General features: G+C 42.3%; 1 protein-coding gene across 1 annotated transcript in view; it reads left to right on the top strand.

The window, feature by feature from the left end:
• The window catches only part of LOC145406451 (uncharacterized), an 86,116-nt gene that overhangs the window by 23,279 nt on the left and 40,274 nt on the right, over window positions 1–22,563 (top strand). The window contains exons 4-8 of the mRNA XM_080277607.1: window positions 721–1,002; window positions 9,659–10,648; window positions 10,721–11,303; window positions 13,876–14,064; window positions 17,285–17,704. Of these exons, the coding sequence (XP_080133733.1) occupies window positions 721–1,002; window positions 9,659–10,648; window positions 10,721–11,303; window positions 13,876–14,064; window positions 17,285–17,704 (2,464 nt within the window). The remainder of the gene's footprint in view (window positions 1–720; window positions 1,003–9,658; window positions 10,649–10,720; window positions 11,304–13,875; window positions 14,065–17,284; window positions 17,705–22,563) is intronic.

Genomic DNA, 22,563 nt, shown 5'->3' with positions numbered 1-22,563 from the left:
TCTTTCCTTCATTCTTTCATCTTCCTTCTGTCTATGGGTGACTCTACACTGAGCGACAAACCAAATGGTTTCCTCTACACCAGGAAACCATTTACTACACTGTGTGGTAACCACATAAGCAAATTATGGCGCCTGGTGGTTTAGAGGGTAATTAAGACGCTCCAGTTGGATTGAGCTGGTGCAAGTGTATATACAAAGGGTGGTTGGGGTTTATTGCTCACACAATGCCACCTAGGGATGAGTGAGGCTGGTCACTATCATCTTAAATGTCAGGAGACAGGCTGACGAATGAGGATATAAAGGAGCGTTGTGGTGTTGATGTGGATGTGATAGGAAGCGTTGTGAGGAACACACTGAGGTGGTTTGGCCATGTGGAGAGGATGGAGGGTGAAAGACTGACGAAGAGAGTGTATGTGAGTGAGGTGGAGGGTGGAAGAGGGAGGGGGAGACCGAGGATGAGATGGAGGGATGGGGTGGAGAGGTATATGAGAGAGGGGGGTGTGAGTTGGGAGCAGGGTAGTGAAATGGCGGGGGACAGGGCGACTTGGAGGCGATTTGTTTGTGGCCACCCCAAACGGGATTGAGGCGTCTGGCAATAGATAGATAGATAGAACTTGCCTAGCCCTGGGCTCCTACGCTCCTCATGGGGCAGCACAAGATTAGATGAATGAATGAATGTATGCAAGTGAAGTATCTGAATCTCTGTGCTTATTATGACAGCTGTGGGAAATGGATGAGAGCCAGACACTGCTACTGGTGACTCGGTGGGTGCATCATGCTCCTGAAACCCGTGAACGCAACCTTCGTAGTCTACTCACGTGGGTGCAGTGGTCATGTCTCAACCCCCAGGTGGCCATTCACCTCATCCAGACTCATCCTCTATACACTTCAGAAAACTCACTTTTGGCGCTGTTCTTTCTTCTGGATGCACTCAATGAGCATGGCATGTTGTCTGCTGACTTCCTTGGTCTGTTTTCGAAATTGAAAGCTGAGTTTTGTCAGGTATGTATACCATATGTTTTTTATAAGTACTGTACAGTATAATGATAATATTTGCTATATTTTTTTTCAGAGAGGGTATTAACTTAGACATCTGGTGTATGATATCCAAACATGAGAAAGGAAGTGCACAAAAGTACAACTGACTACAGTTTGCTCTGTGAAGTTTGCTGCACAGGAATATGCACACTGGCCAAAACTTCACAAACCTGTCTCACTTTAGCTGGCAGAATCTATCTACACACTTTTTTCTTTTAAGATGCACTCTGCTGATACCAGTAAGAGAGTGAGAGAGAGAGAGAGAGAGAGAGAGAGAGAGAGAGAGAGAGAGAGAGAGAGAGAGAGAGATTGTATTAACCACCACCACCACCAAAAAAAAAAAAAAAAAAAAAAAAAAAAAAAAAAAGTGCAACTCTTGAAATGTGGATTTGCACACTTGCAGTACTTCATCCCTCCATTTTGATTCTTTTTTAGTTTTTTGCTTCCTCATCTTTTATATCTTTTTCTCCGATCTGATGTAGTCAGGATTCCGAGGGCTTGAACAATGAGTGAATGGAAGCGTGACCCATTGAATTGGGCAAACTTTAACTGTTTGGAAGGTTGCCACTCCTCACCCTTCCCTAGGCTGGGAAAGGAAGTCTGGGTGATGATGATGACTCTCATATTCATTAAGCATATTTATCCATTCTTCTTCTTGACCTTCCATGAATCCCTACACTTTCAAACTGACATGTATGGTTTCGTTACCCTTGTTATTACCAGTCTCCAATTATGACATCCCATCATAGCACTCACCTCTTCTCTCTCAGTTGTCAGCAGTCTTACTTTGTTTCTTTCACAATTCCCTGCTCTTATCCTGTCCAGTTTATGCATGTCACATACATTCTGTGACCCACAACCTGCAGTAGTAGAATCTCTACCCCTTCCTTTTGTTTCATTCATAAAGGCTCCAACATGCATAAATTCATCAGCCTTGGCAGCTCTCCATGTTGCTCGATCTCTGGCAGCCTGCCTATTCAGTCCCTTATCCCTAAGGTCACATTCTATGACCTCGTCCCAGGTCTTTTTTCAGTCTGCCTCTCACAACCCCACCACCAGCTTTAACTCTTCTCACTTTCTGTACCCAGTTGTCATCCCCCATCTTCTTCACATGTCAACCATCTTAATCTATCTTGCCACATCAGAACTCCAATACACCCCAGTCCCATCCTTCCTCTTAACTCTTCTATCATAAACTTAGCTCCCCCCTCCCCCAGGCCATGCATTCAAGGATGCACTGCACATCCACCTAATCATTGTCATTTATGTACCTTTGAGCCTGCGAATATCCTCCTCCTTTACTGCCCAGAGCTCACTACTATACAGCATTACACTCCTAACACTGCTGCATACAAAGGGAAAGCCCTCTCAGTGTCAGGAGAGACAGCAGCTCCCTGAACTTCTTCCATCCACTCCCTACTCTAGCCAGCCTTCCTTTGGTGTACAAAAAACAAATAAATAAAAGTTATAGTAAATAAATTTGTTTATCAGCTTTATCTTAAGTCAGTTTTACTCTTGATATGAAGAGCAGCATGGTGAAGTTTAAGTATGCCTCATGTTAGGTTAGTATCTTTCTTGACTCAGCCATGTACCTTAATTTGTATCCTGAATAATAGAAATACAGTAAAAGTCCTGTAATCCGAATAGCAGGGGACCGAGGGTCTTTTGGATTATTGGATTTTTCAGACTATTGGAAGGGACCTCTGAAAGCATTAGACATAACTATGTACACTCATGATCACTAATTTCTGCCTAGGAGTGCCTCCTTGGGGAAGGGGGGTCGAAATGAGCTCCACCCACCACCATCCCAGCTCCTGACCCTACCCCATATCCCTACCCAACCCCTTACCCCACCCCCTGCCCCACTTGTCATTCTTAACTGGCAGTAACATCTCAAGCTGATTTCATGCTTAACATTCTTGATTCCACTACTAATACCAACATAGAGCACCAGGATATGTTAAAAGTATATTATATAACCATCAACACACTGCAGCAAGAAATTAATGTATTATGATGACAGTAAAACAAGAATGTTAACAATGGCCACCTTAGGCCTCATGTGTTGGATGCATTGCAATAATATAATTTTGGTGGGCGACATTAACTGTAAAAAGGTGAGCTGGGAGGAATGGTACTCAGGAGGCGGTGAGGATTCATGGGGCACTATGTTATTAAATATAATAATGAATAATGTGATGACGCAATGGGTCAAAGAAGAGACACGGTTTTGAGGTGAGGACACACCAGCAAGGTTAGATTTACTGTTTACCAAAGAACCCGATGTAATAGAATCATTGAAATATCTCTGTCTTAAAGGAAAAAGTGATCATGTGGTCATTGAGTTCCAGATGATAATAGGGAACGTCGAGCCAAGAGACGTGCATCATAGACAGAAGATACACCTTTGGGAAAGCAAATTTTACAGGATTGAGAAACTTTTTTGAAAAAGCTTATTGGAGAAAATTCAGAGAAACAAGAGAGATACAGAGGAAGTGGGATATCTTTCTAGACCTCTATAATTTGGGAGTGGAAAAATTTGTACCAAGAATAAGAGGGAAAGAAAACAGGAAAAAGGAGTGGTTTAATAGAAGGTGTATGATAGCAAAAAAAAGAGAGAGATAAGGCGTGGAACAACTGGAGAAAGAGAGGTAACAACAGAACAAAGGAAGAATATAAAAGAATTAGAAATGAATACACAAGAATACGTAGAGAAGAAGAAAGGAATTTTGAAAAAGGTATAATAGACAAATGCAAGGATGAACCCAAACTGTTTTATAGATTTGTTAATGGCAAACTGAAACAAAAGGAAGGAATCACCAAACTGAAAGTAGAAGGAAAGGTCTATAAAGATGCGGCAGTGCAAGCTGAAATAATGAACAAATGTTTCCAATCGGTTTTCATTAATGAAACGGAGTTTGTGGAAGGGGGGGGAGTGATTAGAAATGTCTATCTGTCTATTGTACCGGTGATAAAAGATATAAAAGTGGAGGTACTGGAAGTGTATAAATTACTGGAAACTCAAGATGTAAGGAAAGCCCCAGGAGCTGATGGAATTTCTAATTGGGTACTGAAGGAATGCAGAGAACAACTGGCAGATATAATTCAGTTTAATTGTGTGTTCTCTGGAAGAGGGGAAAGTGCCTCAAAAATGGAAGAGGGCAATGTGGTACCAATTTATAAGGGAGGAAACAGGAAAGAACCCTTGAATTATAGACCAGTGTCTCTAACCAGCATGATCCCAAAATTATGCGAGAGAATCCTGAAAGACAGATGGATAAAATATCTAGAAGAGATGAATATTTTGGCTGAATGTCAGTTTGGATTCAGAAGTGGAAGGTCATGTGTTTCAAACTTGTTGAGCTTTTACTCAAGGGCGATTGACGTGGTACAGGAGAGAGATGGTTGGGTGGCTTGTGTGTATTTAGATTTGGAGAAGGCCTTCAACAAGGTACCCCATAAGAGACTAATGTGGAAACTAGAGTATATAGGAGGACTGAAGGGGAAACTTGTGGGATGGATGAGAGACTTTTTGAGAGACAGATAAATGAGGACAATAATAACGGATAGGATGTCTGGATGGAGGGAAGTAACAAGTGAAGTCCCTCAAGGCTTGGTGTTGGCGCCAGTAATGTTCCTGATTTACATAAATGATATGGTAGACGGAGTGAACAGTTATGCAAATCTGTTTGCTAATGATGTAAAGATCTTGAGGAAGGTAGTGGTTGAGGGGGATTGTAAAATGCTGGAGGAGGATCTGGATAGGATACATGATTGGAGCTGGGTGTGGGAAATGAAATTTAATGCAAAGAAATGTACAATATTGGAAATGGGTAAAAGTACCAAGAGGCCATCACTGAATTAATTGATGAGTAGTGAATCAGTCACAAAAATGAGAGAAGAGAAAGATTTGGCAGTGCTGGTTCAGGATAGTTTGTCACATGAAAAACATATTAACGAGCTAGTTAGAGAGACGTATAAACTTTTGACTAACATAAGAGTAGCATTTCATTATATGGATGAGGAGATGATGAAAAAATTGATAGTGGCCATGATCCGCCCCAGGTTAGAATATGCAGCGGTAGTGTGGTCCCACTCAAAAAGAAAGATATAAACAAGACTGAGAGAATACAAAGAAGAGCAATCAAGATGGTCCCCAGTCTGGCAGATCTGTCATACAGAGAGAGGCTGGAAAAGCTGGATTTGCTTTCTTTAGAGGAAAGGAGAAAGAGGGGAGACATGATTGCAGTGTTCAGGACCATGATAGGAGTAGATAAAATTGACAAAGAAGATCTGTTTTTATGGGATAAGAGGGCAACAAGAGGACATGGAATGAAATTGAAGAAGTCATGCTACTTGAAGGATATCAAGAAATATAGTTTTCCTTATAGAAGTATACTGTAGACCTGTGGAATAGCCTGGACAAGGAGATCGTCCAGTCTAAAAATTTAAACGAGTTTAAAGTTAAATTTGACTTATTGAGAAACAGAGACAGGATCTCACGAGCGTAGTTCATTTCGTGTATATCACAATTAGGTATATTAGGTAAATAAATAAGTATTTGGAACGACTTAGACAAAGAGGTGGTGCAGACTAAAGACATTCATGTGTGTCAAGGTAGACTAGATAAATGTGGATATGGAGACAGGACAACACGAGCATTGCTCAGTTCCTGTATACTACAAATAGGCAAATAGGTCACACACACACACACACACACACACACACACACACACACACACACACACACCTTGGGAATGCTGTATAGGGGTATGAAGGGGACCCCTGAGCAGAAATTAGTGATTGTGAGTGTTCATGGTCATTAAATAAACACTTAGAATGATATGGGGTATTGTTTTACTCACTGGAAATGCATAGAAGTGTCAGTGAATAGTTGCAGGCAGGTACATCCAAGGCCAAGAGCAAGTCCAAGCCAGATAAATCCTTAGGTAAAGCCCCCAAAAAATTTGAAAAAAGACCAGAAAAATTAAAAAAATTTTGCCTTAGCAAATTCGGATTATTAGGATTTTCAGATTATTGGTGGCCGGATTAGAGGACTTTTACTGTACAGTACTTAACCCTGAAAGACGTGGGTATGTTCTCCATTTCACCAAGCATGATGTTTCTTCTCCCACTGTTATACTTTCCCATACCTTGGTTCTGAATCTTACCTCACCCCATCTTTAGGTGGCATTGTTAAGATAATGATAATCAGGGCTGGATGTAACCCATGGGCTGTATGTAACACTTGGATGAGATTTTCAACCCTATCGGAATAATATGATATTTAAGGTGGCAAATCAGATGAAGAGGGAGAATAGGGATATCATAGGTGAGCAGTGTGTGAAGAATCATAATGGAAGGGTAGCGGTGAACAGTGGGGATATTAAAGATGCTTGGAGAGAGCATTACAGCTGGTTGTTGAATGAGGAGTTGGAGTGGGACAAGGAAAGTTTGGAGCCTGCAAATCCAGTGTTTGGCCCTTGGCCTTTAATTGACACTGCTACAGTGAGCAGGACAATATGCAGGATGCAGGGGGGGATGGGATGACTGCTGAAATGTTGAAAGCCCCTCAGGAGATATAGGAGTGAGATAAGCCACTGATGTGACATACGATTATATATGAATGTGTTGTCCCAGATGATTAGCAAAAGAGTGTAATTGTAAATGTGTACTAGGTGAAGGGTGATACCCTGAAAAGAGGAAATTATAAAGGCATAAAGCTTTTATATTAGATAGTGAATGTAATGGAGAAAGTTCTAGAAGGTATGATTAGAGAAAGAGTGAATATTGATGAGATGCAGTTTAGGTTTATGCCAGGCAAAGGGACCACTGATGCCATATTCATTGTTCAACAGCTTCAGGAAAAATATGTAGGAAAGAAAAGAGAACTGTACTTTGTTTTTGTTGATTTGGAGAAGGCCTGCTGCACCCAGGTAAGGGTGAATGGAGATTTGAGTGATGAGTTTTCCATGAATGTTAGTGTGCACTGGGGTTAGTTTTGAGTCCCTCATTGTTTATCATGGCACTTGAAGCCCTATCACGTGACTGCAGACATGGACTTCTGTGGGAGATGCTGTATGCTGATGATTTGGTGTTGAATGCAGAGAATGAAAGGGAGGCGGAGGAAAGATTTAGGAAGTGGAGAGAAATTTTATGGGGCACAAGGGCTTGAGCGTAAATGCAGATAAAACAGAAGTGAATGTATTTATTGCTATTGGCAGAACTGTCAGAGAAGAGGGACAGTGGCCATGTGCAATTTGCCACAAGGGTGTGGGAATTAATTCCATCTTGTGCAGTGTTTGTGATGAATGAGTGCATAGGAGATGTAGTGGTGTTAGAGGCAGACTGTGAGATAATGCTGATTTCATATGTGCGGTGTGTCGGGAAGAACTGGTGGAGATTGTCAGGCATGAAAGGATTGAACTTGCTAGTGAGTCTCTTGAATGTGTGGAAGAGTTTTGTTATTTGGGAGACATGTTATGTGCTGGAGATGGAACTGGAGCCAACTTTGTGTCTAGAGTAAGGAGTGGTTGGAAGGGACTGGAGCCAGCTCTGTGTCTAGAGTAAGGAGTAATTGGAAGTAGTTCAGGGAGCTGTTGCCTCATCTGGCATTGAGAGGGACCTTCCTCCATGCTACGGGATCTTTGTATGCAGCTTGTGTTAGGAGTGTTATGCTGTATGGTAGTGAGACTTGGGCAGTAAAGGAAGAGGATATTCGCAGGTTCAAACGTACAGAAATAACAGTGATTAGGTGGATGTGCAGTGCGTCCCTCAATGTCAGGCCTGGGGGGACTAGGTTTACGATGGAGGAATTGAGGGGTAGGATGGGACTGGAGCGTTTTGTTGTTGTGATAGAGCATGGTAGATTGAAATGGTTTGACGTGGAGAGGATGGGGGATAATAATCGAGTGCAGAAAGTTAGGGGTAGGCTTGCCAGAGGCAGAACGAAAAAAACCTGGGACTAGGTCATTGAGTGCAACCTCAGGGATAAAGGACTGAATAGGTAAGCTGTCAGAGATCGAGCAGTGTGGAGAGTCACCATTAGGTGACCAAGGCTGACACGTGCTAGCATGTTGAAGCTTTTGGAAATGAACGAACGAACGTATCACAAAGATTCTGGAAGGAAATCTTATGTAAGTTATATACATGGCAAATTTGGCTAATTGTCACTTCTCATCCCCAGTGTTAAGTTTGAGCCCAGATACAAAGGAATGTCAACTACCATGAAGAAATTTCATGCTCTTTTGTATCCATTTACATCAGCATCTGCACTGGAGGAAGGTTCAACCTGTTTACAGAAACCTGTTTGTGATACATAAATTGAGTGCAAGGTTGATATTGGCAATGGTGAGAAAAGGATGCCAGAAAATAGAATATCTGGAAGAACACGTCATGAACATTTTTGGTTTATTATGCCAATTGTCAGCTCAGTAAGCCTTAAACAGTATCTTGTTTTGCTCTGGTAATTGCCAGTTTTCTGCCAACTTGGTACTTTCCAACCACAATAACTCCGTAACTAAAGTGAGTTGAGTAAAAGTATTTCGTGGGTAGATGCACCATGCCATTTTCAAGATGTTGATGCACATTTGAAGTTGTTGCACAAGGACTACTAAATTAGCCAAATTTACACACCACCAGAAATACCGGAACCACCCTGTGCCACAGTCCGCTAGTTTAGGGGGTGATCATGGTGGTACCCAGTCAAGGATAGCACTCCTTTAGTACTCTGGCAGTAAACAGAGTGGCTGTATAGTATTATGATCATTCAGCATCATCATCCGGACCTTGTTTCCCGCCCTTGGGCAGGGTGAAGAGAGGCAGCTTCCTGACAGCCCAAGTTTGCCCACTCCAATGAGCCATGCTACCATTCACTCATCATTCAAGCCCCTCAGAATCCTGACTGTATCTGATATATCAAAAATATTCACCACATTCTGTAGCATCACATAAATGTATCTGACAGAGCCAGTCCGGACACTGTCACCTTAAAATGGGATGCCAGATCCCTGATCATGCACTTCTTTTCATAACGTTCGTTCAGCCAGCTTAATATAATGTCAGTCCCCTAGCCTCACCGACTTCCATACCTCTCTTCCTCACACGTGCATCCACCATATCCCTCCACCTTCTCCTTGGCCTACCTCACCTTCTCCCCCCTTCAGATTCACTCATATATATATACCTTTTTCACCACTGATTTTATCCATTCACTCCACATGACCATACCATCTCAGTACGTTTTCTTTGATTCTGGTGTCCACAGACTTCCTCACTCCTCATCTTTCACGAATCACGTTATTGTGTATCCTATCCAGTGTCTGTACTCCACAAACATTTCTCAGCAGTCCCAATATTTGAAAATAGCAGCTAAATAGAAATATAAACAAAAAAATTGTGTAGATGATTTACCTCTTCAGCAGAGCTAAGAATTATTAGGGCTTAAATGATGACTGCATGGATGTGTGGTCCATTACACTGCCTACTGTTGACAGTTGTTCTCCTTTTGTGCATCCCTACTCCCCAGTGTCATGCTCTAAGTTGATTTGTGTGTAGGAAAGGTTAAGGGTTGTGATGTGTTCATTATTATGGTACTGCTACAACTTTTCTTGTTTTTTAGTCGACAGATTCTGTTGTTGACAATGAAAGTTTCTACAGTCTTGCAATAACAACTGCCATCGATGAACTACAAGATGATCCAATCAAAGGTGGGAGAAACCAGGAATCGCTTGATGTTCCTGGTGATCATTCTACTCATACTGGCCCTCCCCTGCACCCTGCCCAGTCCTTACCCCCTGAAGCCAAGGATGATCCTTCTAATGTAGTGTCACTGCAGCCTCATCAGAAGATTAGTGATTTCCTTGTAACCTGTAGAAGGGGTGGTGATATTCAGGAAAACCATGTTGGTGCAAGGAGAGACCACAATGAGCGTGAAGTGGAACAGTGTTCCCAGTATGAAATGGGTAGAATTAATTATAATTCACAAGATATTCATGTTAACCAGTCCAATTTGGTATATACCCATACTGCTTCAACCTCCAATCTTCTTTCTTGCCACACTCACACATCTGATGACTCTGTTGGGGACACAGCATCAGCAGAGGAGGACAAGTTTCCAGCCAGTAACCAAAATCATGATGGACAGTTGATGGCTAAGAATATGGCTGTTTGGCACCAAGACCCTCCATATGGAACAGAAGAATCACTCTCCTCTGAATCTAGTCATGTTTACCAAAGACAAGTTTATGATCAGAATTTCAGCATTAAGCCGTCTTGCCCTGATTCTTACGAAAAAAGAATGAATCCACCTGGTTTGTTTCCCATGAGAGAAAATTCCCATAAACAGAAGCAGAATTTTTCAAGTGCTGTGTCTTACTATGTAAGTACATATAATCCTGATGATGATATGACCATTTCAGATGACCAGAGTACACAGTCATTTTACGACGAGAAATTTGATTCTAATATAAATTTCTATCCATGTAGACTGGCTGACATGAAAGAAAATTTACATTCAGGAAATGAACTTCACCATAACCATGAACACTATGTTAAACCATATTACCACACTGATCTTGGAATGAAACAAGACAGAGAGTGCAATCAGCCTGTTATTAATTCCAGAATTAAACCAGAAATGGAGTGTAGGCAGCCTGATGTGAGAATTAAGCAAGAAATGGAGTGTAGTCAACATGATGTATATTACAATGAAAATTCCACAGATACTCAGATGTCCAACTGCCCACAGGACATGACTATTCAGCATCAGCTAACACAACAGGCATCAGATGCAAATCAAGAGACAGCAGATAGTGATTCACAAGACACAGCCTCATCAAAACAAACAGTGCCAGAGAGATTGTCAGACCATGACCCTCACTATCAGCACTACAGCATGAAGAGCAGCTCAAATGGTGACAAGTTTCCCAGAGAAATGAATCGGTGTGAGGAACAGGTAGTGGCAGTTGGGCTTCCTAGGGTAGGATTTGATGAGGGCATGATAGCAGATAGTAAAAGGCCACCTTTGGATTGCTCAGTAGAAACAAGAGGGATAATTACCATCATAGGAGGTGGAGTTGTGGAGGAAGATCAGTTATACAGTGGTCCATGCAATTCTGATGCAAGGAGCAGCTCACTTGAGGAATCTGTTTCTCCTGCCAACCACAGAAGCCCCCAAGAAAACTATTCTGGTATTGTCTCAGTAAAAGAGAAATGTTGCACCTCCAGACGGGTCAAGTTTAAGATTGCCCACAACCCAGTTTCAGGTGAGTGTAACTTGTTAGTTTTCATCTTGTCGTGAAAATTCACTTAACTGGAGTTGTTGGTGCAAACTAATTTCTCAGCTTACCACCTCAGATGCAGTATACTCAACTGTTTGGTTTTTGATAATTCAGAATACTGTACAATACCTACTATTCTAAATTAATATGATGTTTAAGCAGCCTGTGTTGGCAATAAATTTACAGGATATATTGCATATTCCAGTATACCATTAATATGCATTTCATCAGTCAACATTATGAGATCCTCAGCACCTTCTGTAAGTTGTATACAGTAATGCATTTATGGTGCAGGTTGGTGGTAGTTGGTGTCAGCCATCATCCACTCACTTGATGAAGTGCTGCCTATTTCTTTCTTCTTTCTCATTCTACCTTTGTGTCTGCCTTCTTCTCTTTTTACTTCTAACTTTCTTTGCTGTCACATTTTGGTATTCTTTCCACGACAGGTGGTTCAATATGGAGTGACAAACCTGATGGTTTCTTGTAACCCAGGAAACCAGTTACAGTGCTGGGTGGTAACATTTAACCAGATTACGGGGTGAAGTGGAGCCTGGTGTGGTACACCTGCTAACTGGGTGGAGAGATGCAAATGTGACATCCATCCAGGAACCAACCTCCACATACTTCCCCATGTTTCGCCGTTGCAAGGTGCTGTCAGCCACACGGGAATATTGATTCACTGCATGGGTTGGTCCTGCTGGGGCAATTGGTTGCCTGCGGTTGATGGGTCTGCTTGGCCAGACAGACTGGGGTTGATCAGCAACTGCAACAGTGGTCCAGGTTGTGGCAATCATCATCCACTAACTTAATGTAGTGCTGCCTACGTTTTCTGAGGTGACTACACTGAGTGACAAGGTAACCCAGGAACCCATTTATGATGCAGGGTAGTAACTATATAACCAAATTAGAGAGTAATATGGAGCCAGCAATGGTGCCCTTGTTAACCAGATGGAGAGAGACATATGCAGCATCCATTGAGGAACCAAACCTCCACACTTTTCCCAGCACCTTACTGTAGCAGGGCACTCTCCACTGCAAGGGAGCATCACTTCACTGTACTGGATGGTCCTCGGGGATGACTACTTGCCTGCGGTTGATGACTTTGCTTGGCCAGACAGATGGGTAACACTACAACTACTGCTGCTACTACTACTACTGCAACTACTTCTGCAACTACTACTAGCCACTACTACCACCAACTACTACTTCTGTTACTACTGCTATTACTACTAATGGACAAAAGCTTGACAGATTGATATAGAGTTATATGAATGTGAGCATTGAGCATTGAAAGTAAATGTGGATAAGAGCAAAGTGATGTTTATTGAGAGAGAAATGTGCTCCTAGTGTGATGTGAGGGTGAAGGAAGAACTCAAATTAGTGGGGGAGTGGAGCATCTGGGTGCAGTGATAGAGAAAAGAGGTTGATAGGCAAAGGAGGTAGAAAATAGAGAAGCACAGGGAAGGAAAGTTTTTCATGCTATTAAGGTGTTGATACAAAACGGAGAACTTAATGTGTTGGCTGCAGTTGGTTTGCAATGGGGAGTTTTAGTACCTATGTAAATGTTTGGGTATGAGACATTGGTATGGAAAGAAAATTAAAAGTTAAGAATTAGTGGGGTGGAAAAGTATTGTTGGGGAATGCATGTTGATTGGAATGTAGATAGGATGTGGAATACAGGTGGTTCCTGTTATATTAGCATCCTCTGCGCGAAAAACCGACGACATGAGATGGAGCAATTTAAACCAAAATTCGGTGATGCAAGCACAAAGATCCAATTTTGCCGTGGGGATCAGTAAACCTAACCCTGTTTTTTTCATAAGTTATGTACAGTCAACTCACACTATTCACGGGATCGCTACTCGCGGGTTCACATGTTCTCAGATTTTCTGGGAAATTATTTCAGAAATGCACAGGAAGATATTGCTTGGTTTTCCCAAAGCATCAGCTGTTCCTAGCAAGTCATAAGTAAGTTTTTTTTGCATGTTTTCCATGAGAAAGACTTTCCTATACAGTTAAACTGTTCATTTTCATGTATATAGTCATGTGCTGGCCAGCACAGGGTGTCAGCAGCACAAATCTTCTACCCTTTTCTCGCGGTAGCGGTTGTTCCTAGAGGTTCATAAGCGATTCTTTGCATGTTTTTAGTGAGAAATATTGTCCTATACAGTTGTACTGTATGCATTGTACAGTTACTATAGGCAGATGCTGTTCAGCACAGGGCAGCAGAAGCATCTGATATTTCAGCACTCAAATCTCCCGCCAGTCTCTGCAGATATTGCTTCATGCTGTAGTACAGCTCTCCTTCTCTACGCTCGCAGTGAGAGCGTGCTCATGATTGGCTTCTAGGGAAAGCATCTGCCTGTGCATGATCTTTATTCTATTGATCAGACATGGAGGGGACCCAGCCATACTTTGCCGCACTCATTCCTTCATTTCTTCTTGCTGGTTGAGCATTTGCATGTTTTCAGTGTGTATGTTTGGTGGCTGTGTTTACTGTAATAGTGCTGCTTTATCCACTGACCCTCTAAAAATATGGGTCCTAAGCATGCTGCAGAAAGTGCACTGGCTCATGAGCCCAAGCGACAGAAGTCTGTGATGTCACTCGAGAATAAAATGAAGTTGCTTGGCATGCTGCTTGAGGGGCAGTCGTTCGTGGCTGTTGGGCAGCACACTCGAGTGAATAAGAGCGCAGTGCTTCTCCAGTGCTTCGCCAGAATTCAGCTAGAGCTCATCCTACCGTGCAGTACAGAACATTCATCATTCATCCTCCATCATGTACCACACGGCAAACTCTCATCATCATTATCGTCATCACGGGTGAGCACGGTACCCCGTACAGTACAGTACATTATTGTTCCTAAAATTGGTCATGTATAATCATGTAATGTCTTTTTAGGATATATTAATGTGCCTTGCTCTGGCCTGTCTCTTTGGCAGTATTCCTCCTAAGACAACCTGGCTGCAGAGTAAGAGTACCACCCCATAGTGTGGCCAGATTGTGTCCCCCCTGCCACAGGGGGATGATATTGCACTGGTGGCTGATTCAGAGGAGAGATTGAGACAGTTGGTAGAGGAGTTTGGAAGGGTATGTGAAAGGAGGAAATTGAAGGTAAATGAGAACAAAAGTGATGAAGTGTACGAGGTTGGTAGATGGTAGGAGGATGAATATAGTTTTGAATGGTGAGTTGCTTGAGGAGGTAGAATGTTTTAAGTATTTAGGGTCACATGTTACTGTGGATGGAAGAATAGATGCAGAAGTGAAGTTTAGAATGAAGTAGGAAAGGTGCTGGGAGGAATGAAAAAAGTGTTTAGGTGTCGTTTGCTTGGAATGGATGTAAAGAGAAGGCTGTATGAGGGTGTTGTGGTATCGACTTCATTATATCGGGCTGAAACATGGAATATGGGTGTAGCAGAGAGGAAAAGTTTGAATATAATGGAGATGAGGAGTCTGAGGAGTCTACAGTAAGATTTTGCCAATAACGACTTCGACAATAATGTTTTTGGCAATAACGGTAAGTTAGAATAGATACCTAGTTTCTATTATAATGTTTGGATTCACTTGAATGATGGTTATCTCATGAATACCAAGTTGTTATACTGCCAATACATCCATAACAAGATGAAGCATGAAACAGACTAGCAAGAAGAGATGAAGGAAATTGCCGAAAGTGAGAACAGTAGCGAGGAGGAGATGGAGGATCCTCCCCTCACCACCTCCCCTGAATAACGGTTATTTCGCGAATGCCAAGTTTTTATTCCCTTGTACAAAGGAAAAGGGGAAAAAGAAGTGTGTGGTAATCATAGGGGCATTTGTCTTCTTAGTATAATAGGAAAAATGTATGGTAGGATACTTATTGACAGAGTTAGAGAAAGAACAGAGAAATTAGTTGGAGAAGAACAGGGAGGCTTTAGGAAGGGAAGAGGTTGTTTAGATCAGATATTCATTCTCAGATCTTTAGTGGAAAAGTTTCTAGAGAAGGGAAAGAAGTTGTATGCGGCTTTCATGGATTTGGAGAAAGCATATGACAGGGTGGATAGACTAGGATTGTGGAAAGTGTTAAGAATATATGGAATAGATGGGAAGTTGTTGAATGCTGTGAAGAGTATGTATGATGGTGTGAAGGCTGCAGTGCGTGTGGATGGTGAACTAAGTGAATTTTTCTCTTTGAAAGTTGGGTTGAAACAGGGATGTGTCATGTCTCCATGGTTGTTCAATCTGTACATGGATGGGGTAATAAAAGAGGTACAAGGTAGGGTAGTGGATGTTGGAGTGGCCCTGGTGAGAGAGGATAGTGTTTGGAAACTCCCTGTACTGTTGTTTGCAGATGATACCGTGTTGTTGAGTGAAGACGAAGGGGAGCTGCAAGGCTTGGTGGATGAGTTTGAGAGAGTGTGTAAGAAACAGAATCCAAAGGTGAATGTAGGGAAGAGTAAAGTGATGGTCTTTGAGAGAGGTGAAGTCAGTGAATGTACAGCGAGGTTGGTTGGTGAGGAATTGGAAAATGTGAGTATGTTTAAGTACTTGGGTAGTGTGATGAGTAAGGATGGAGGTTTGGAGGGTGAAGTGCTTGAAAGGGTACAGCAGGGAAGAAAGGTTGCTGGTTCTTTGAAAGCAGTGATAAGAAAGAGGGAAGTGAGCATGGAAATGAAAAAGTTACTACATGACAGTATTGTGATACCAACTCTAACATACGGAAGTGAAGCTTGGACGTTGTTGTAAGGACACAAGTCAAGAGTGAGAGCCGTGGAAATGAGTTATTTAAGAGGAGCCTGTGGAGTCACATGGAGAGACAGGCTGACGAATGAGGATATAAAGGAGCGTTGTGGTGTGGATGTGGATGTAATAGGAAGCGTTATGAGGAACACACTGAGGTGGTTTGGCCATGTGGAGAGGATGGAGGGTCAAAGACTGACGAAGAGAGTGTATGTGAGTGAGGTGGAGGGGGAAAGAGGGAGGGGGAGGCCGAGGATGAGATGGAGGGATGGGGTGGAGAGGTATATGAGAGAGGGGGGTGTGAGTTGGGAGCAAGGGAGTGAAATGGCGGGGGACAGGGCGACTTGGAGGCGATTTGTTTGTGGCCACCCCAAACGGGATTGAGGCGTCTGGCAATAGATAGATAGATAGACGTCCATAACAGGATGAGAAATGGAACAGACAAACAAAAGGAGATGAAGGAAATTGCCGAAAACGTGAGCAGCAACGAGGAGATGGAGGACCCTTCCCTCACCACCTCCCCTGACTCGCCCGCCACCGTCCTCTTCTCCTCCACTGCCCCACGTGACTCACCAGCTGCCTCCCCGTCCACCTCCACAGCCCCACCTGACCCACCTGCTTCACCTGGCATACCTGCAACCCCCACCATAATGACTGTTGCTACATTCTGGAAGAAATATAACATTCAACGGGCTGTAAATTTCTTCTTCAAAGCCTGGAGTAATACAACATTGGCAACAGTTAAACAAGCGTGGTGTGGCGGGGGCGGCAGCGGGGACACTCTGTGTTGTCGCGTCTCGGAACCCCTGTTATTAAGTCCATCAGGCCTGTTGTCTACTGTTGTTAAGGTAACTGATCATATTTTCGTTATTGTAGCTATATCTGTAGTATCCATCCATCCATCATCCAATCCTACACTGCCCAATGAGGAGCATAGGAGCCCGGGGCTAGGCAGTTGGTCTCGACATTTAAGATATATGTCTGAAAAATTTTCCCTTTATTATGTCTCTAAGGGTCAAAAAATGTCAGGGTATGAGGGGATACTGCCCTTATGTAATTTTTCCTATAAGATTATGCATTCACAGTGTGCGAGGACCAGGACCGACCATCAGCTCGCGCATTGTGGGAGCTTACTGTATTTGCCTTTCTTGGTATCATAATTAGAAGATAATTCTGTATCATTTTATCTTAAAAATGTATCAGCATAAGCATTGTTGTTTTAACCATGAACTTTTGTTTCATGCCATAGAGTCTTCCCGGTGCAACGATCAGACTGGCATCAGTACATCATCATGTGTCACACAAGCAACTGGAATTCTTGATTTTTCACACCTAGAATCTGAGAATGGTGACCCAGATGACCCTCAGCCGATAGATGAAAACTTCGAAGGGCAAGGAGCCAGACAGGACCATGATGTAGATGAGAACCAAATATGTGTCTTGGAAACTAGAGACAATGAAGCAGAAGTGGACAATCAGTCTGATAAAATGAGAGGACAGGGAAGAAGAGAGGATAATTGTTCAAGTAACAGTGATATCGGTGACTCTGGAGGACAAGTAACAAGACAGAGTGATAATCCAGAACAGTTCTCAGACAGCTCAGTGATTGGTAAGCAAGAACCAGTGAAGAGAACATCTGGCAGAGTAAAATCAACAGACAAGAGAAAAGGTTAGTGACAATTTTGACATGAAATAAAATGTTTTTTTTTTTTTTTGGAAGTATGCCAGATAACTTTATGATTGGAGTTATAATAGTGGAATAGAAGAAGGCTGTAATTGTGTTTTTGTACTGATATACTGTAATAATGAATGAAGTGAGTGCAGACAATATTATTTGATAAGTCTGCAGTGTTGTAGGAAAGGCATATGGAAGAATAATTATAAAGAAAGTAATGTGTATAGTAGCCTGTATCAGAATAGATGTTGAGCGAGGGATGATGATTTTAGAAGTAGTAGGGGTTGTGTGGATAAAATTTTTGCAACAAGGTAGATAGAGGAGAAAACATATGATAAGGAGTACAGTATTAGGTATTGATGGCATTTATGGATATGAAAAAACATACAATAATGTGAATACAGAATGATTATCAATATATCTGTCTGTGTGTAGCCAGATGCTGTAATGCCACAGGGGATTGCCACAAACAGATCACCCCCATGTTACCATGTCCTCCACCAACAAGCTACCCTCCTGTTAACTGACACCACTCTTGTTCAAAAACCTCTCCACCCCATCCCTCCTCCTCAATCTGGGTCTCCCTCTCCACTTCTCACCCACATACATATTCCAAGTAAGTCGCTCACCCTCCATCTCAGGGTATTTCCTCTGACACATTCCAGCAAACCCACACCAGCACTTTCTCATTTGTCTGTGTCCTTCAAGGTGACTCTACAAGCTTGTCTCAAATAACTCTTCCTGACCATCTCACTCTTGATTTGTGTCCCTCTAACAAAGGCCAAGCTTCTTTTCTGTATGTTACAGTGGGGATAACAATACTGCCATGGAAGTGTCTATGATGGTAATGAAGAATGTCAAAGGGATAGTCTAGGTGAGTATTTCAGTATCACTCTTTGAGGGAAAGAAGGATTTATGATATTTCCATTGCCATTCTGTACAGCACAGTAGATCTGCAATTACCATGGCTTATGTATCCAGGAATTTCACTGTCCATACACACGAATCGTACCATTGGAACCTGTTTCTACATATGGGTAGTAAGTATGGCGATTTCCCAAAGTCACTTCTTTGGCCCGTTCATTCCCCAAGCCTCTCATTCCAGGTCGTTCATCGCATCATCAAATTCTGGATCAGAATTCAATTTTCTAATATCTATCTATCTATCTATCTATCTATCTATTGCCACACGCCTCAATCCCGTTTGGGGTGGCCACAAACAAATCGCCTCCACGTCGCCCTGTCCCCCGCCATTTCACTGCCCTGCTCCCAACTCACACCCCCCTCTCTCATATACCTCTCCACCCCATCCCTCCATCTCATCCTCGGCCTCCCCCTCCCTCTTCCCCCCTCCACCTCACTCACATACACTCTCTTTGTCAGTCTCTCATCCTCCATCCTCTCCACATGGCCAAACCACCTCAGTGTGTTCCTCATAACGCTTCCTATCACATCCACATCCAAACCACAACGCTCCTTTATATCCTCATTCATCAGCCTGTCTCTCCATGTGACTCCACAAGCTCCTCTTAAATAACTAATTTCCACTACTCTCACTCTTGACTTGTGTCCTTCCAACAATGTCCAAGCTTCACTTCCATAAGTTAGAGTTGGTATCACAATACTGTCATGTAGTAACTTTTTCACTTCCATGCTCACTTCCCTCTTTCTTATCACTGCTTTCAAAGAACCAGCAACCTTTCTTCCCTGCTGTACCCTTTCAAGCACTTCACCCTCCAAACCTCCATCCCTACTCATCACACTACCCAAGTACTTAAACGTACTCATATTTTCCAATTCCTCACCATCCAACCTCGCTGTACATTCACAGACTTCACCTCTCTCAAAGACCATCACTTTACTCTTCCCTACATTCACCTTTAGATTCCGTTTCTTACACATTCTCCCAAACTCATCCACCAAGCCTTGCAGCTCCCCTTTGTCTTCACTCAACAACACAGTATCATCTGCAAACAACAGTACAGGGAGTTTCCAAACACTGTCCTCTCTCACCAGGGCCACTCCAACATCCACTACCCTACCTTGTACCTCTTTTATTACCCCATCCATGTACAGATTGAACAACCATGGAGACATGACACATCCCTGTTTCAACCCAACCTTCAGAGAGAAAAATTCACTCAGTTCACCATCCACACACACTGCAGCCTTAGCACCATCATACATACTCTTCACAGCATTCAACAACTTCCCATCTACTCCATATATTCTTAATACTTATCACAATCCTTGTCTATCTACCCTGTCATATGCTTTCTCCAAATCCATGAAAGCCACTTACAACTTCTTTCCCTTCTCTAGAAACTTTTCCACTAAAGATCTAAGAAGGAATATCTGATCTACACAACCTCTTCCCTTCCTAAAGCCTCCCTGTTCTTCTCCAACTAATTCCTCTGTTCTCTCTCTAACTCTGTCAATAAGTATCCTACCATACACTTTTCCTATTATACTAAGAAGGCAAATGCCCCTATGATTACCACACACTTCTTTTTTCCCTGTTCCTTTGTACGAGGGAATAATTATACCTGACTTCCAATCCTCCGGGACTCTACCTTCCTCCCAGGCCAATCTGCACGTCTTCCACATCCATTCTACTACTATCTCTCCCCCATGCTTCAGCATTTCACCACACACTCCATCAATTCCTGGGGCTTTCCCCAATTTAACTTTCTTCATTGCTTCCACGACTTCTATCCTACTGATTTCTTCCTGTCTTCTCACCTCCCTCCTTCTCCCAGTCATTCCCCAACCACTTATACTCGCATTACTTCCATCCTGTATGTTCAACAATTCCATAAGGTATTCTCTCCATCTGCTCACTTTTTCTCCCTTCTCCACTAGTAATCTACCATTTTTATCTTTCACTCTCCTGCTAACCTCACTGCCACCATGTCTTACTCTCTTCACCTCTTTCCAGAACATTTTCGTACAGTCCCTCCACTTTACACTCAAATTCCTTCCAAATTCCTCGTCCACTCTCTTCTTACTCTCTCTTACTAATCTTTTCATCTCTCTCTCTTTGTTTCTACATATAACTCTCTCTTCTGCCTTTCAACTTCTTCCACGCCCCTATTTCTGATCCATTCATTGTATGCTTTCTTCTTTTGTGTCACAGCCTGTCTCACCTCTTCAGTCCACCACGCTGTTCCTTGCACCCCCCTCCGTCTTCTCTTCCTCCCACACACCACATCACATACTGCACATATTTCTTCTGTAAATATCTTGCACACACCTTCCACATCCCCCATCTGCTCCAATTCATATTTGCCCAATCGTTCCTCCACTTCTCTCTTATACTCTGCCTTTTTCTCATCCTCTTGTAACCTTTCCACTCTCCTTGCAACTACTCCTTCCTCTCGTCTTTTCCTTCTTCTATTCCTCCATCTTACTTGGATCCTAATTCTGGCCACCACCAAGTAGTGGTCAGAAAGTTCACTCCCCCAACCTCTATAAGCTCTTGCATCCATTACACGTCTTCACATCCTTTCATCCACACACACATAATCAATCATTGCCTTCCTTTCATTCAGTTCTAATATCAGGTCCAGTAAATGTGCCCTCTGTTAATTTAGCTTCAGAGACACTAGCAAATTTTTGGCACAAATACATAAAACAGGCTGCATTTTTTGATAGAGCTTTGACAAACTGTTTCATTAATCCAAACTTAATATGAAGCATTGGTAACAGCACTTTATCTGGATTCACCAAGCTAGATCTGGTGATGTTTTTGATACCAAACTGTAGATTTTTCTGTTTGGCCATTCTTTCAGAACCCATTGTAAATTCTCGGCTCTGCTGTCCCACTCACAGAGAAGACATGAGAGTTTTGTATACCCTGCCTGCTGACCCAGTATGATACACAGAACTTTCAGGTCCCCACATATGAACCAACAGTGTTCATTGTAGTTAATTTGCTCTAAAAGATTTGCCATATTCTGGTACGTTTCTTTTAAGTGCACAGAATAAGCAACAAGTATTGATGCATATTTATTACTAATATAAAGAAGTACCCCTTTCAGGCTTACTTTAGAATGACTCTGCAAATAATCTCCATTCTTCTGCATTATAATCTGCGCCAAGTTTCTACTCAAGGCCACTTACATCAGTACATGAAACCAAGGATCCATCTTTTTTTAAATATGGTGCAAACTCATTTTCTCTATTTCGGTACCAAGAGAAAGATGTGTCTGGATGTAATAAGTTTTTATATTTTAATTGGGACTCCAAGAGCCCTGTGGCATCTTTAGGGAGATCAAGGTCTCTTACTAGATCATTAAGCTCATCCTGAGAGAATGGCTGTGGTTCATTGCTTCAACACTTTGGGACACACTCTTCTTTGTCTACTGCAGTACTTTCTTTTTCTGAGTGAGTTACAACACAGTCAGGACTATTAGGTGGAGTAGGGATATGTTGATCAGGTCCTTGTGGTACAGGTCTCATTGCTGATTGAAGATTAGGATAAACAATTTCTTTCTGATTCTTTTTGTTGTATCCTTGAACTTTGCAGGAATACAAGTAACAGTCATTACTATGGAGTTTCCTCCATATCATTGGAATACCAAAAGCAAGAGCCTTCTTTTTACCTTTTGTCCAATATTCCATGGTCTTAGATCCTCAGCACAAGCTGAGCAGAGTAGACACTGTGAGGGTCCCACTTTTTGTCTTGGTCACCAAGTTTTATTCCAAAGTAGGCATATTCAGCCTTTTTAACAACCTGTTATGTTCTGTCCCTGTTTTTCACCATAAATTTTCCACAAATGTAGCAAAAAAGATCAGGACTGTTCACACAACCTCTAGGTGCCATAATATGATTGTTAACAGTACAACAAAAT

This window comes from Coenobita brevimanus, chromosome 70, assembly GCF_032717465.1.
Source record: "Coenobita brevimanus isolate Jiangsu-jjx chromosome 70, ASM3271746v2, whole genome shotgun sequence".
NCBI classification, from domain to species: domain Eukaryota; kingdom Metazoa; phylum Arthropoda; class Malacostraca; order Decapoda; family Coenobitidae; genus Coenobita; species Coenobita brevimanus.
This window is presented reverse-complemented; position numbering and strand designations above follow the sequence as displayed.